This window comes from Oculina patagonica, chromosome 10 (genome assembly GCF_052425735.1).
Source record: "Oculina patagonica isolate OP01 chromosome 10, crgOcupat, whole genome shotgun sequence".
Classification (NCBI taxonomy): Eukaryota; Metazoa; Cnidaria; class Anthozoa; order Scleractinia; family Oculinidae; genus Oculina; species Oculina patagonica.
In genome coordinates, this window is record NC_135767.1 from 17,057,932 (window position 1) to 17,075,192 (window position 17,261).

The 17,261-nt window shown below is 38.0% G+C and overlaps 2 protein-coding genes across 2 annotated transcripts; both read left to right on the plus strand.

Moving 5' to 3' along the window:
* The first annotated feature begins 302 nt into the window (after positions 1-302).
* LOC144628750 (E-selectin-like) lies at positions 303-4,092 on the plus strand. The gene is made up of 4 exons (XM_078486870.1): positions 303-315; positions 2,663-2,857; positions 3,318-3,503; positions 3,887-4,092. The coding sequence occupies exons 2-4, from the start codon at positions 2,710-2,712 to the stop codon at positions 4,090-4,092; spliced, it is 540 nt and encodes a 179-aa protein (XP_078342996.1). The 5' UTR covers positions 303-315; positions 2,663-2,709.
* On the plus strand, positions 4,068-13,663 carry LOC144629192 (uncharacterized). Its single transcript, XM_078487410.1, has 5 exons — positions 4,068-4,081; positions 10,800-10,861; positions 11,033-11,133; positions 11,802-12,185; positions 13,302-13,663. Exons 2-5 carry the CDS (start codon positions 10,814-10,816, stop codon positions 13,423-13,425), a joined length of 657 nt encoding a protein of 218 aa, XP_078343536.1. The 5' UTR covers positions 4,068-4,081; positions 10,800-10,813; the 3' UTR covers positions 13,426-13,663.
* The last annotated feature ends 3,598 nt before the right edge of the window (positions 13,664-17,261 follow it).

Consider the following 17,261-nt stretch of genomic DNA (forward strand, 5'->3'; position numbering starts at 1 on the left):
GTTTTAGAGAAATCGATCAGACTGAACTGTTTACGTTTTATGGTGTTTATTCATTCAGTCCAGACTTACAGCAAGTGATCAGTGACGTAGAGAAAGGGTTAATTATACGTACATAATTAACAGTTAATGTACTGATTTCATTACAGTTACCTGCACCATCCAATGGAACAAGACTTGGATGCCCAGGGAATGCAACAATATTTTATAATACAAGCTGCCAGTTCTCCTGTAATAATGGTTATGTAAGGTTTGGTTCTCAAGTAAGAAGATGCCAACAAAATAGAACTTGGAGTGGACAAGATTTCACCTGTCAAAGTATGATATTAGCACTTTTTGATACCTTATACAGCGTTAACAAAATTCATAAAAATAAGGTGAGCGCCATCAAAACATTCTTGTAGAGATTTATTTAGAAACAGAGACAACTAAGCAACCCCAGCATGTGTTTACCGGCTTAGCAGACAACGGTTTGTTGAGCAGTTGCTATTAAGCAATTATTGGACGAGGTTGAGCATGATATCGTGAATTATAAAATCCTAGTGTCTATGTTATCTGCCTCAGCCGAACACGATATCATGCGAAAAACGTTATTCAATAATTGTTTTATTATACGTTTTCAAACAATTTACCATCACTTTTTCTAGCGGTTTTATTTTGTGGTTCCTCCAGGTTCTTTTCCCACAAATAATCATTCAGAATTTTTACACTTGTTTTTGTCGTTCTCTTGGTGTTTTTAGAATTTTTATGCTCGATCAAAACATTCAATTCCTCTTTGGAAACGGAGGCGAATCGCTCAGCCATATCTTCAAAAGTTTGACACGGACGAGGGGGTTGGAAACTAGGCGGACTTTGAACTTGACATGATAACCCAAAATCTGCTGCAGATATTGGGTTATCATGTCAAGTTCACTTGCTACTGTATATTGACTGAATGATCTTGACCAGTCATAAGTTTCAATGTAATTTTATTGTATAATAATGTCACTTATAACCACGCCTTTTACGTGTAGATTAGCTATGATTTACAAATATCTGTCACACGCCGGGATGTCCTGTGTACTAGAACAGAAACCTTTTTTTCTTTACAGAAAACTGTTGTTTTAGTTCTTGGATATACCGAGGGCCGGGAGTGGGTGGGCGTTATCCCCCGCACCCCCTTTTGAAGTATTTTTTTTTTTTTTTTTTTTTTTGCAATTTTGAAACGGTGATGCGATGCTGAAGTTCTCAATAGCCGTTCATTCATCTCTTGTGGAAATTTTGGTATGTCGACTGAGCGTCCCTGATTTTTGACGTTGCCATTGCAACTTTATAATTACATGCACGTTTGGCTAAATGTCGTCTTTTTTGACAAAATTCTTTAAGAACAGTTTTTTGAGCAGTTCCTATTGTGGCATATAGGCTTGCCCCGAACGTGTAACTTGGCTAAGATCCACCAATATCTGTCACTCACCGGGATCTCTTGAGGACAGCGACGGGAAACGTTTGCTTACCGAAAAAAATGTTGTTTTAATTATTGCCTTGAAATACTCATTCTTTAATTTTTTTTTTCCAACAGTTATCAATTGTACATCGCTGACTGTAACTCCAAGCAGTCCACTGCGCATGAGCAGTTGTGATAATCATTATGGCTCAATATGTAACTTTTCTTGTGCGACTGGTTTTCGTTTGAACGGTTCGTCAGCAGTCAAGTGTGTTGCCCCTGGTAACCAACATCCGGGAGTGTGGAACAACACAATTCCCACATGTGAAGGTAAACTGAAAACGTTTGAGTTTTGACAATGTCATTATATGGAAAACAGTTTTCAGTGACAGCTAATATATTGTTTTTGTCTCCACAAAGAATATATATGTTCATAATTTTCTTAAATTCGATTTCTAATGTTATGCCTGTAGCGATCACGTGTCCAGCGTTACCTGCACCGTCCAATGGAACAAGACTTGGATGCCCAGGGAATGCAACAATGTATTATAATACAAGCTGCCAGTTCTCGTGTAATAATGGCTATATAGGATCTGGTTCTCAAGTAAGGAGATGTCAACAAAATGAAACTTGGAGTGGACAAGATTTCACTTGTCAAAGTAAGATATTAGCACTTGCCGATACCTTAAATAGCGTTTAGAAATTCATAAAAATATAAAGGTGGCGAAACATATACTGTAAACAGATTTTTCGATTCGAGTGCAACTAGAACGTTGTTGTAGAGGTTTTTTGAAAGAGAGACAAGTAAGCAACACCAGCATGCGTTTACGGGCTTAGCAGAAAACGGTTTGTCGACCAGTTGCTATTGTCTCTTATAATCATGACCCCTACATTTAATCTGGCTATGATCTACCAATATCTGTCACACGCCGGGATGTCTTGTGCACTAGAACAAAAACCTTTTTTCTTTACAGAAAATTGTTGTTTTAGTTTTTGCACAAACCGAGGGCCGGGAGTGGGTTGACGCCCCCCCCCCCCCCCCCCACCTCCCTTCCCCTTTGAGGTATTTTTTGCAATTGTGAAACGATGATGCGATGATAAAGCTTTCAGTAGCCGTTCTCATCTCTCGTGGAAATTTTGATATGACAACTGAGTGTCCCTGATTTTTGACGTTGCCATTGCAACCTGTTGTTTTACTTATTGCCTTGAAATACTCATTCTTTAAATTATTTTTTCCACCAGTTATCAATTGTACATCGCTGACTGTAAATCCAAGCAGTCCACTGCGCATGAGCAGCTGTGATAATCATTATGGCTCAAAATGTAACTTTTCTTGTACGATTGGTTATCGTTTGAATGGCTCGTCAGCAGTCGTGTGCGTTGCCCCTGGTAACCAACATCCGGGAGTTTGGAACGATACAACTCCCACATGTGAAGGTAGACTGGAAACGTTAAAGTCTTGACAGTGCAATTACAAGGAAAACGGTTTTAAATAATAATTATGTAAAGGGCTATTTATTTCTAGGAATAAATAATTTTATGCAGCTTGTGATGTATGCGAACACCATTTTACTCTCCCTCCACTCTCGGTTTTCCCCTCACATTTGTCGGGCTTGTACTTTGTATGTTTTGTAATGGGATCTTTCGGTCATTGTTATGTAAATAAACGGCCACACCTGCGGCCAAAAAGATCCCAAAATGGGAAGTCTTGTTTGGCCCCAGCAAACAGAGCTCCGCCACAGCAACACACACTGGTACTTTGGGTACTTTGAATAAGTAGTATTTTATTTAGAAGGAGCAAGAATGCATAGATGTTAGATATATCTCTTCTGTGAACTTTTCGCTTTTATTCACTGTTTTTGCAACTGCGGTTTTTAATTTTTATTTTGCATTGCAGTGATCACGTGTCCAGCGTTACCTGCACCATCCAATGGAACAAGACTTGGATGTTCAGGGAATGCAACAATGTATTATAATACAACCTGTCAGTTCTCGTGTAATAATGGCTATATAGGTTCTGGTTCTCAAGTTAGAAGATGTCAGCATAGTGGAACTTGGAGTGGACAAGATTTCACTTGCCAAAGTACGATCTTTAACATCTAGTTTAACACTGCAATGCCTTATATAGCATGTTAAAATTCTTTCAATTAAGGTGGCAGAACTCCAACAGATTTTTCAATTCGAGTGCAATCAAAACTGTTATTTAAAGCTTTTCTCTAACGGAGGCAACTAGACAACCCCAGCATGTGTTGACGGGCTTGTGAAAGAACAGTTTTTTAAGCAGTTTTTTATTGCCGCTTATAAGTTTGTCACAAATGTGTAACTTAACTATGATTTACCTCGATATATGTCACACGCCGTGGTGTTCGGAGAATAAGGAAAGAAACCATTTTCTCTACAGAAAACTGTTGTTTTAATTATTTTCTTGAAATATTCATTTATTAATTTTTTTTTTTTTACCAACAGTTATCAATTGTACATCACTGACAGTAAATCCAAGCGGTCTACTGCGCATGAGCAGCTGTAGTAATCATTATGGCTCAAGATGTAATTTTTCTTGTGCGATTGGTCATCGTTTGAATGGCTCGTCAATAGTCACGTGCATCGCCCCTGGCAACCAACACCCGGGAATGTGGAACAAAGCAATACCAACATGTGAAGGTAAAAGTTAAGAAGTTGAAGTATAGATATTGTTACAACGGAAAACGGAAAATGGCTTTAAATGACAGGAAATATATGTTTGTCTTGTTTCTGTCTCTACCGATGAATTCACCGGGGTCACCGGAGAGTGGACGAAGAACCTTTCCTCACAAATTTACTTCAGAATCTTAATACCTTATTACATAGTATGTTATGAAGTATTGAGAATTCCTGCCTCCTAAAATAAAAAAAAGCCGGTTGATGTTGAGCAAAAATACAGTGGATACCACATCTGAGGATCACTTAGATAACCATTTTACGTTCGGATTGTAAATGGGTCGCCTAATGCAATTTAGTTTCACTTGTATGTTCGTTGCCTTAACCCTATCCAGACCGGGGGGGGGGGGGGGGGGAGTGCTCGCGCTGACTTTGAACGCTATTAACTTTTTTAACATTCAGCCAAACGCTATTAAACTTTACAACTTTACCTAAAATTTATCTGAGAACAATTTGATACGCTAGGTTGCTGTTTCAGGAACTTGACGTCACCATGGCAACGGCATTTTGACAGGCATGTTTTCCCAAATTTGTAAATTTCGTGTTTCTATTAATGAAAATTACATTTAATGCAATTATTTTCACCATTTTACGGATTTTAAGAACAGTTTTATTGATTTTGAGTACTTGTCAGTAATTTTTGGCGGTTTTATGACGTTTTGGAATAATTCAAGATGGCGGATTGAAGATGGCGGTTGTTTTGACATTATGATGTAATTGTCGCGTGATTTGACGTCATTATCCCACGTGACGTATACCAAAAGTTAGATTTTCAGACATACCATATATCCTGTAAGTATCATTGTAATTGCTTAAGAGTGTATCCATAAGACGACCAGGCAACAGGTGATACAGCTCATATCACCGATTTCGCCCAAACTTAGCATAAATGTTGGATATGGTGAGCTATTTACTGTGACAAAACATCAACTCAAAATATTTTATTCCCTTCAAGTTATGGCACCTTTTGCAAAAATAGCCATTTTTCAATAATTTATGCATATTTAATTAGCTAACTTTGATTGACCAGTTCCACAAGAAAAAAAGACTTCTGAAAATAAATTTCACTGCATTATATTCTGTGGTTATTAGGCTTTAAGTACAATAATTCACTTTAACCGTCTGATTTGATTTCTTCTCCTCAAGCGGTCTTTTGGAAGGTACACATTTCGTACTCTTGGAAATAGCCTTGAACTAGTGCCCATTATCTCCCATGAGCAACAACTTATATACATTATTCTTACATGGGTAATGAAATCCATCATTAAACTTCACAAAAATGCCACAAAATGTCTCGGGACCTCAAAATTCTATTAGTATTGAGGAACTAAACACACGTGACTTAACGATTTCTTGCTATTGCATTAAAATTCACCGAAACACAGAAGCCATTTATTTGCCTCAATTTGGCACAAAATCGGTACGAAATAGCTAATCAAGCATAAATTTATAGATAACAATCAAAATATTGGCGAAGATTGGCAGTTAGGGCATTTTTCGGAGCGTTTTCAGAGCCATATAATTCGGCAATGTTGTGATAGTAAATGTAAAAATAGCAGCGAAAGATTTTCTTCAAAAGCTCGCTCAATTCAACATTTAGGCACATCAAAGTTAAGAAACAAGAAAGTAATACTACATACATGCCACTTATCGACACACAGATGCTTTCTTTTGAAGAATTTGTTCTTCCTCGCTGCACTTCGATCCTTCGATCGATCTGAATTGACATGTACTGTTGCTTTGAGGCGCGATGAACTTAGCCAATACATCGTGGTTCATTCTTCGTGAAAGGTGTAAACAGGTTGTCAATTAAGTCATTCAAAGAGCTGTTTAAAGTTCACGGAAGGACACTTGTCTCAGCCAGTTTGAATGAAATAAATTTAACTGGAAAATAAACAGCCGCCATGTTGTATTTGTACCTTTGAGCCTGCCGTTTCAGTCAGCGGTAAAGCCGTACACTTGGGCAAGTACGTAGTGTAGTCATCATATAGTTGTTTGACTAAATCCTATATAGGGATGTTCATAGAGGGGATACATAGCCTAGCCCTACACAGCTATACACGCCTATACATAGCCCAACACAGCTATACACACGCGTGTTCATTTGCTTTTCCTCCGCAAATGTTTGTTTACGTCGGAATAAGTAGCGGATGGTGTTATCTACCCTCTGAACAACCGGGGCTTGATCTTAGCCTTATAAGTAGTGTGCGTTTCTTTTAAAAGTGAGAATTTTTTTCAACTTCTCCATTGAATTTTTTTGATAAATAGTTGAAGAGAAATACACTGGATGCAGTGTAATGTATGCGATGCAATCGGTTTTGATGCTCTGAAATTGAGCTCTGAAATGTGGGAAACCATGAAATAATCAGAGCAAGTTTTTCCATCTCATATCAGGTTAAAACTAGTATGTTTATTGTTATTTTGTTGTTTCTGTCTTTTTTGGGAGGTGGGGGAGGGGGTGAATATGGACATTCGAAGAAATGGCGGTCAGGTTGTCAGCCTGGCCTGTGTACATCTATTCCTTCTGCTCAAATCGTCTATATTATATTACACTTTGGCAGCTAGGAGACTGAATTTGTACCCACTCTCTTTTTCGGGATCCCACAAAGTTCTCCATCTGTCCATTTACTGATAAACGTCATTACTGCAGTTTTATTAATTTGTTTTAGAAAAGGGCTTTTATGGGGACAAATTTTTTTTCCTGAATGCCCACATTGCAAGTGACGAATTGCGGCTTCAAATGATAATTTTCTTCATCACCGACTCAGTTTAAGTGGTTATGTGAGTTACAAAGACGCGAATGCAGACTTTTGGGATCAATTTAGGTTTCTGGGAAACTGCTCACCTACCCCTCCCCAAACCTAACATTTTGCCCAAAGCGATAACTAAGGGTTAATGTTAGGTTTGGGGAGGGGTAGGTGAGCAGTTTCCCAGAAAACTAAATTGATCCGACTTTTGTAGAGAACTTAAACCCCGCATTAAAACTAAACAAATTTATTGCAAGACTAGGACTACGCAAGACGGCGAAACTTATCTTCGAGGTCAACGCGAGGGAAACCCGTTTTATTCTTTGTTGTTTTCTCTCTCTACATTCACACCTTTATAGATATATGTATATATTTGCTGCGCCATATAGACTGCGTCGCTAAAGGCATTTCGTACGTGAATACTTTGTTCAGTTCAGCACAGACGCTCCCCCAACTAAAGCACTTGCGCAAGAAACGATTACAAAACCTACCTCGCTATCCACCGTATAGTGATTTATCCCGTGGTAAACGTTATTCTCCAATTTTGCTGAGTTATTCATTTTTTCCCATTTATGCCCCGGGGGTAGGGGAATTTGGTCAAAAAATGTAATCGTTATGCGCGGTATTAATCACTATTTCCGCCAGGGGAGGGGAATTTGAACAAGCAATAAAAAAATACAAATGTCTGGAAAGAAACTGGGAGACGTTTACATTTTGATTTATTTAACTGTGTAGCGTCTTGTATGCTAAAAATAATTGTTTATGTTCCAATATGACGCTAAATGGCGGTATAAAACTGCTCCGACGTTTCGGCAATACTGCCTTCTTCAGGGTGCCACCCCCAAAAAGACAGTATTGCCGAGACGTCGGAGCAGTTTTATACCGCCATTTAGCGTCATTTTGGAACATAAACAATTATTTTGATTTGGTTGCCTTGCATGCCGACCGTTGAACAGAAAAATCAAGAACTCTGTCTCGGTGAAAGTCAAATGGAACAGTATTTTTTCTGGAAAATCTCTTCGGAGATTGACGGAACGTCACAAATTTTCTTACCATTTGTAAGGTTTCCCAGTTCTAGTCTCCCATCCTTCAGGTCTCCCACCAACGGAAAGAAATAACAGGAAACTGAGCTACAAATGGTAAGCGACATCTATTTCGGTTAGTTTGCTAATTTTGGAAAGAAGCCTTTCCAGTTTTTCAGTGGTCATTCCAACCGGTTCTCTCCAAGAAATGGTAAACACCCTAGAGTTCGTTCAGCATCACATTGCGGTAAACACGTCAAGCTGTAGCGGAGGAAATTGTTTTCCCTACGACAATTTGAAAATAGTATCATTTTCATCACTAACGCATCCAACGAACACTCGCGGAGGAAAAGCAAATGATCGCGCGTGTGGTCACGCGTGATGGACGCGTGATGCCCAGTGAACAGCCGTACCGCTGACTGAAACGGCAGGCTCAAAGGTAGAAATTCAACATGGTGGCTGTTTATTTTCCAGTTAAATTTATTTCATGCAAACTGGCTGAGACAAGTGTCCTTCCGTGAACTTTGAACAGCTCTTTGAATGACTTTATTGACAACCTGTTTACACCTTTCACGAAGGATGAACCACGATGGATTGACTAAGTTCAGCGCGCCTCAAAGCAACAGTACATGTCAATTCAGATCGATCGAAGGATCGAAGTGCAGCGAGGAAGAACAAATTCTTCAAAAGAAAGCATCTGTGTGTCGATAAGTGGCATGTAGGTAGTATTACTTTCTTGTTTCTTTACTTTGATGTGCCTAAATGTTGAATTGTGCGAGCTTGTGAAGGAAATCTTTCGCTGCTATTTTTACATTTGCTATATCACAACATTGCCGAATTATATGGCTCTGAAAACGCTCCGAAAAATGTCCTAACTGCCTTTTCTTCGCCAATATTTTGATTGTTATCTATAGATTTATGCTTGATTAGCTATTTCGTACCGATTTTATGCCAAATTGAGGCAAATAAATGGCCTCTGTGTTTCGGTGAATTTTGATGAAATAGCAAGAAATCGTTAAGTCACGTGTGTTTAGTTTCTCAATACTAATAAAATATTGAAGTCCCCAGACATTTTGTGGCATTTTTGTGAAGTTTAATGATGGATTTCATTACCCATGTAAGAAGACAGGCAGACCACCCTATGTGTTCGTGGTTAATTATTGTTGTTGACATGAGACGAACAAAAGAAATTTTGAAATCTATAAGGGCTACTGAAATAAAGCTTTAGAAATAAAATATCGAAACTACATTTCGCTCTAAATATCTCAATAAAGTTTAATGAAATGTTTTTCGACTCATGTGTCGTATTTTTTCGCCTGCGCGGGCCGTTTTACGCGCTTTTTTTAACTGATTTAGCCGGCCGAAGGCCGATAAGAGAAGAAAGAGGAGACAAGGCTTGCAAGTCGGCGGCCGCCAGAAGCGACCTCCTCCACTTCAAACCGGAATTAACGCCAAACTAATGAAAAACTCACCTATCTGACGACGGCTGTCGATCGGTGAGTTGTTGCTCTATCTCTTCGCCGAATTTTAGCTTCATCCCTCCAACATTTTCCGAGAAAATCCATGCTGAAATCATGCAAACGGCTTTCTGACTATGATCGGTGCTCGACATAGCGACCAGGGAAATTCCAAACAGGCCGGCCGTTTCAAATTAACCAATCAGCGTGTCAAAACTCCTGTGCGGGGCAGGGGTGGGGTTTTGAACCGCGGCCGGCTGCCGCGGGAAGCCAAGCGCTGATTGGTTTATTTGAAACGGCCGGCCTGTTTGGAATTTCCCTGGTCGCTATGTCGAGCACCGATCATAGTCAGAAAGCCGTTTGCATGATTTCGGCATGGATTTTCTCGGAAAATGTTGGAGGGATGAAGCTAAAATTCGGCGAAGAGATAGAGCAACAACTCACCGATCGACAGCCGTCGTCAGATAGGTGAGTTTTTCATTAGTTTGGCGTTAATTCCGGTTTGAAGTGGAGGAGGTCGCTTCTGGCGGCCGCCGACTTGCAAGCCTTGTCTCCTCTTTCTTCTCTTACCGGCCTTCGGCCGGCTAAATCAGTTAAAAAAGAGCTTAAAACGGCCCGCGCTGGCGAAAAAATACGACACATGAGTCGATAAACATTTCATTAAACTTTATTGAGATATTTAGAGCGAAATGTAGTTTCGATATTTTATTTCTAAAGCATTATTTCCGTAGCCCTTATAGATTTCAAAATTTCTTTTGTTCGTCTCATGTCAACAACAATAATTAACCACGAACACATAGGGTGGTCTGCCTGTGGTAAGAATAATGTATATAAGTTGTTGCTCATGGGAGATATTGGGCACTAGTTAAAGGCTATTTCCAACAGTACGAAATGTGTACCTTCCAAAAGACCGTTTGAGGAGAAGAAATCAAATTTGACGGTTAAAGTGAATTATTGTACTTAAAGCCTAATAACCACAGAATATAGTGCAGTGAATTTTATTTTCAGAAGTCTTTTTTTCTTGTGGAACTGGTCAATCAAAGTTAGCTAATTAAATATGCATAAATTTGTGAAAAATGGCCATTTTTGCAAAAGGTGCCATAACTTGAAGGGAATAAAATATTTTGAGTTGATGTTTTGCCACAGTAAATAGCTCACCATACCCAACATTTATGCTACGTTTGGGCAAAATCGGTGATATGAGCTGTATCACCTGTTGCATGGTTCTGCCCTGTTCTCTCACGGGCACACTCTTAAATATTCTGGAAGTTACGGAGAGGGGGGGGGGGGGGGGGCGGATGGAATCCGAAAAAAAAGCCCGGTCTGAATAGGGTTAATATTTGGGAATTTTTAGTTTCAGAAGCATTTTACTACATTATGTTTTGTATCTACTGCTCTTTGTTTCCTTACTTTTAACTTGGCAACCATTCTACCACCACCATTACTCCTCAAACAGCATCATTAAAGACAATGGAAGAGGCTGTCCTGTTGGAAGTTAAAGACCTTAACATCAAAAAGGTATTTTCTTTACTCATTAGTGTTTTCTAATTATTATTTTGCCGAAACATGTAATTAACAATAGAAAAAAAAGCAGGAACCAAAGCAAGAAGGCTTTTGGTTTTTTAAAAATAAATATGGAATCCGATATTGTGATGGACTTCCATATATTTTATTTTTTCGTTTGTTTAGTGGAACAAACAAAAGGAAGATGACTTTAAAAGAGAAGTTGGAAAGCTGGCTACAGTTTACTGTGATGCTGACGGAACACGCTGTCAATTAATTCCAGCAAGGTAAACAACAACAAAAACAAAAGCAAAAATAACTGAAAAAAATACATAAACACCAAACACTAGAATGGCCTCAAAAGTACTTAATACAAACATGCACCACTGAGAGAGACATTACTCCTGGCCTTTTATTATAATCAAATATGCTTCTGTCTTGCCAGTATCGAGACGCCAATGGTTTGAGACTGATGACGCACCAAAAAAGATGAGCAAAGTGTCATATCACTGATTCTCGGGGAGGTGGGTGGGGTGGGAAGGGGGCAGTGGGGTGTTCCTTGATTGGCTATTGATGGGTTATTGCATTTCACTTCTTGCTTAGTCTTTACAGAATTCTTTGTCATCACTTGCATAATTTATTTGTTTATTTGCTTTGCCCTTTTTTTTACGTTTCAAACTGTAAAATAAGAAACAAAAACTCTATACAAAAATGTTTGTACGCACTAGAGCGGTTTACCTAGGTGTCTTTAAGCTCTTAAAAAAATAAAGCTCGTAATCTGATCAATGTTAATACGTTTGTTTTGTGATGCACCAGTTATGTATGTGATTAAAGCTTGGGACTATTAGCGTCAATTTATTTTTGAACTTCGAAACTACTTATTAATTAATTAATTAATTAATTAATTATTAACTTATTTATTTATTTATTTATTCATTTTTTGTACTCTTTACAGTTCCCGTGGAAAGCGATCTTCCAACAACCTGCTATTTTCAAAGGATAGGGTTCACATTCTCTCGGGTTATCCAAAGCAGCTCTCAGAAGATCCTCTCATAGCACAGTTGGCATTTTACTTACAATTTCCCCAAGCGGTCTCGGATGATATTGTTCTTAAAGATGTTCTTATTGCCATCATGGAGAGTAATGTGTCGAGTATTGGAGGGTCGATAAATGGCACCATCTTGAGCGTTCGGCCTTTGTTCTCCACCACGAAAACTACAGAAGAAAGTGACGAGGAATCAAAACCAACGACTGCCATTATTATTGGTGTTTCTGTGGGTGTTTTGTTGCTGGTCATCATCATCGTTGCCGTTGGGTTGGCTTGCAAGAGAAGTAACAGGTGAGAAAAACGAACGAGTTTCATCCAGTTAGTTGAATCAAATGACATTAAACCGGTATTAAACAGTTTTCTGTTAGTGATCCCCTCTTAAGCGGTCACGCATCGAGTTCTCGAAAATCAATAGTCTATTTTCGTTTATTCGGTTTTGGACTGGAACTAGCTTGCAATGGAGGCTAATGCGGGGGAATATCATTTAAAAGAGCGTCATGTCATTTGCATTTGAGAAGATAACCCGCACAAGTCTCCATTGCAAGCTAGTTCAGTGCAATACCGAAAATACGAAAATAGTCTATTCTCATATTCATTGCAAATAGGATTCAAGAAACAAAAAGACATTTGAGACAGAATGTTTAACTTAATTCGAATTAATTTTGATTTTTTTAACAAAAACAATAAAAATTTAAATAAAATGTTCACGTGGATTGCTTGCACGGATAATGAAAAGCATTGGCATGAAAGAAAAAAAAATCTAGAACAGTTTAGTTGGAATTTAAAACCTGATTTATTTTTTCGAAAAAAAAAAAGGTTCAAAGAGCCTGAATTGTTAAAAGTATTCTAGTTTCTATAATGAGTTCGTATAGTCTGATCTTCCGGGTAGGAGTAGTTCTGAAAGTAATTGTGTACTTTTGGTGACTGACTAGTACTTTTCGGGAGGAGAATGGCCATAAGCAGTCAGTTGCTCATTAACCTGGCCTTGGCGCGACCGTGGTAAAGAGATTAAACGGTGCATATTTTTGGTGATATCGTAACTAGATCATGGTTTTCTTATTTCATCGTAGTTAATGACATTTTGTGACATTAAGGAACGCGTACGTAAAGTTAAGAATTGCTCGCTTAAATGACGAATTCAATTCAACAGGAACAACCCATAATACTCTTAGCCGGAAAGCTAATGGCTAAACCAAAAAGCTAACCACTAATCTCTGAAACTAGTTAACTGTTTTAAAATAAACAACTGCAAACTAAACATGGAGTTGTTCACTCGTGAAAAATTCATCATTCAAGGAAATTTAAATCTAAATCTTGCGAACGTGCCTTACTAGATAAGGCTGAGGGTATTCAAATTATTGATCGATTACTAATGTTTTTTTTTCTCCTCAACATTTACTGGCGAAGTTCAAAGAAGTCGGTCGACCTGAATAGTTACAACAACAATGCTTACGTTGGCAATGCTGATTACCACATCACATCTGCAGGACAAGTCACTGAAATGAAGAATATGGAATTTTATGCTTTGTGAATTTAAGATGCATGGAATCCGCCAGGACTTCGATTATTAATTGGACAAAATTATTTACCAAAATTATTTGCTTCTTAACAAAAGAAATCATTTCCTAAAGCACCAAACATATAAGAAAATTTTGAAGTTCCTCTTAATTCCACTGAATTGCTCAAATGACGATTTTACACGTGAGATTTTACCTATTGTTTACATAGTTTTTGTGAACTTTGAAATTTATTTTCTCAGGCTCTGATAAGAAATTGTTGTTGGTGTTATCACGGATAATTACTTACATCTTTAGTAAGTAGAAAATAATGCAATATGATTTAAATTATTCTGGAACACAATTTTTGTCCAACTTAAACTAATATTACTCGATTTCCTAATGGATTCCGTCTTAATTAGTGAGCATATCTTCTTCACCATATATTCTTTAATACAGTTAGTATTGGAAATCCCACGACCTCGATATGAATTCGTGATTAATAGATACGAGTGATTTGAGAAATTTAAGCGCTTTAAATTGTAGTGAATAATCGGTTTGAGCTTGGTGAAATTTGGACTCATCCTCGGTGTAAAAACCTGTGAAACTCACCAGTGACGTAAACAAAGAACAAACAAGGCAACAAAGAATCTCAAAACAATGCAGAGCAGGAAAACAATAGCTCCAAAAAAAAAAAAAAAAACAGGTTCTTACACTGAGAAAAAGGAATTTGAAAGTATCAAAGGTTTGATGAATTAGTTGGACAGTTAGGGCGTTCGAGTACATCAAATATAAACGATACAACTTTTGGCTCAAGTGATCAAGAGTTTTGAGAAATCGTGGGATTCCGCTACACAAGTATGTGTTATCTATGTTTTAGCATAGGAGCTGAGATCAATTTAGTTAAGACCATGTCATACTGACCGAGCATTTCTTGGCTTGCAACCACGTAACAAGGCGGCCATGTTGGTGGACAAAATGATAAAAATGTTTTTGCGGAATTTGCATGATAAGTGTTTAGTTCCCAGCGAAGGGAAACACTTTGTTCTTGTCCACCAGCTTGGCCACCGTGACGACAGCTGCAACCAAGCAACATGTAGTCTTTCAACATGAAATGAAAAAAACGTTCTCTTGACAAAAATAGTTGCTCGTGTGGCACCCCATTTTTGTAACCTGCAATGCAACAAAAAGTTGTTGCCATGCAAATTTTAAGAAGAGTATAATTAGCTATGTTCAAAACGAGCAGGGGACTGGGTACGAATATTCAATATCGATTGCACTGAAAAACTGGGCCCGTCATCTGAAAGAGCATCCAAAAATTAGTAACTCAACCAAATTTGAGAGTTATTGCTTTAAACGCAAAGGCATGGAACTTTTTTAAAAATCGTTAAAATAAGAGAGCTTAGTATGGCTGGATGGACAGCTGTCCCTCCAATCCATACTAAGCTCTCTTATATATTTAGCAATTTCTAAAAGTGAACCATACCTATGCGTTAAAACCAATAACTCTCAAATTTGGTTAAGTTACTAATTTTTGGATGCTCTTTTAGATGACGGGCTCAGTTTTTTAGTGCAATCGATATTGAATATTCGTACCCAGTCCCCTGCTCGTTTTGAACATAGCTAGTTATCCTTGAATTTTCGCAACTGCTGTAGCGAGACAAGCTACTGCGCATGCGTGTGATATGCACAGCGCAACCTGCAACGCAATTTCAAGCGGGTACGTTGCAGACCAAAATTGCCAACGTGGGACACGCCCTCTGCAACTTTCAATGTTTTTTTTCAGTCGTCATCGCTGCGTTGCAAGTTGCAAGAAAACTGCCTCGTGTAACATGGTCTTATTTTAGGTTATTTTCATATTTTATATAAACAGCCTTTATGTACAATTGAAAATATTGGTTTACTGCTCCGGATACATAGTTAAAAGGGGTTGAAAATGTTTTCAAACTCGGAGCGCAAATAAAATTTAAAAGCGTGAAATATTTCGTCTGATATCATCCAGACTTCATCAAAACTGCGGCACTGTGTACCAGGTTCAATGTGAACAGTGCAACAAGGAGTACGTTGGCGAAACGTCCCGTTTACTGGAAACGGCAGAATGAAAGAACATCAGTCGAGAAACTCGTCAGCCATTCATGAGCATTGTCGACTGGAGGGCCACTCGGTAGACACAAGCAAGACAAAAGTGTTAGCCACCGAAATCAACACCTTTAAACGCCGGGTAAAAGAGGCCATTGAGATAAAACTCAGAAAACCTTTGTTAAATAGAGACAATGGTTTTGAATTAGCTCCAATTTATGACAGAATTTTAACTCCCCCGAGACATTGAAATGACTTCTTAACATTCATCTAAAAAAACACCACCTCATTGACTGATGAAGTCTGGATGATATCTGACGAAATATTTCTCGCTTTTAAATTTTATTTGCGCTCCGAGTTTGAAAACATTTTAAACCCCTTTTAGCCTTTATGTAATTTAGGTTATTGTAGATAATACCGGAAAAGGGGTGGGTTGGAGGTTACCCTTGTCACGTTTGGATAAGGAGGTGCTGCTGGGTTGTTTAAACCCTAACCCAGTCAAAGACTATAATAAAGGGCTGTCCCAAAGATGCTCGAAATTTCACAAAAAAGTTGCTCGAAAGTTGCTCCAAATTGAAAAAAGTTGCTCAAAAGCTGCTCCAAAAAAATCCAAAAGGCTGTTTTTTAAATAAGAAAATTCTCCATCTATATTATGCATGAAGGTAAGATTTCTAAGCATCTCACGCAATTTAACTGCAACAAAAATATGTATATAACACTTTAAGGCCAAAATTTGTTGAATTAAAAGGATTTCTTTCACCACTATAAAAAACAATCGATAACGTCATATTTGCTAACGAGTTTTAAATGCTAAATGATCCGAAGCTTGAAGCATCCTTTGAACTTTTTTGGAAATCTTTGGCAAATTTTGTTAATGTTGAAAAGTTCGAAAAATACTCGGAAAAGTTCGTATGACCTTCGAGCAAGGCTTGGACAATCTTCGGAAATATTGCTTGAAATTGCATAAAGTTGCTTGAAGTTTCTCAAAAAGAAAAAAAAGTTGCCAAAAAGGATGAAAAAATGCCTAAAAGTTACCGAGCATCTTTGGGACAGCCCTATTTAAAACACAAATACCGTATTTTCTGAACCTATGCAAGACAAATTTTCCCATTGGTATGATAATCTTGTTTGGCGTCGATTCCAACATAAGTATTCAAATCAGCAACAAGTTCAAGACAGAAAATCCTCAACAACTATACCCTATCAAGCGGCACGCCCAACGCCCCCTGTTATTGGCTGGAAAGTGATATTTCGGTTTAAAAAAAGTAATGTAACTAACTACGCTAAATTGAGCAAAATATGACTTAAGGTGAGCTCAGAGTTACTGTTCATAGCTTCGTAGGAAGCAGTTTAGCATTGAATCCCATAACATGCATTTTCTCTGATGTCTGCAACAACCTGGTAATAGACCATATTCGTATTCTCGGTATTGGACTGGAACTAACTTGCAATGGAGGCTCATGCGGGGGAATATCATTAAAAACATCTTCATGTCATTTGCATTAGCCTCCATTGCAAGTTAGTTCCAGTCCAATACCGAGAATACGAATAAGGCCTATTAACAATTTGTCATTCAAGTCGAGATAAGTTTGTGGCTGTTGGAAACTTTGAGTTTAATGTTTTGATATTTGGCATACTTGTGATAATTATTACAAAACTTACTTACTTGTAACATCAATCTATTATAAAATCATTGTCATATTTACCTGCATTTACTCCCGAGAATTAACTAACTCAGCTATGCAAAAATATTGCTTGGAAGGTGCGAATTTTTCAGCTTGATTTTTTAAGA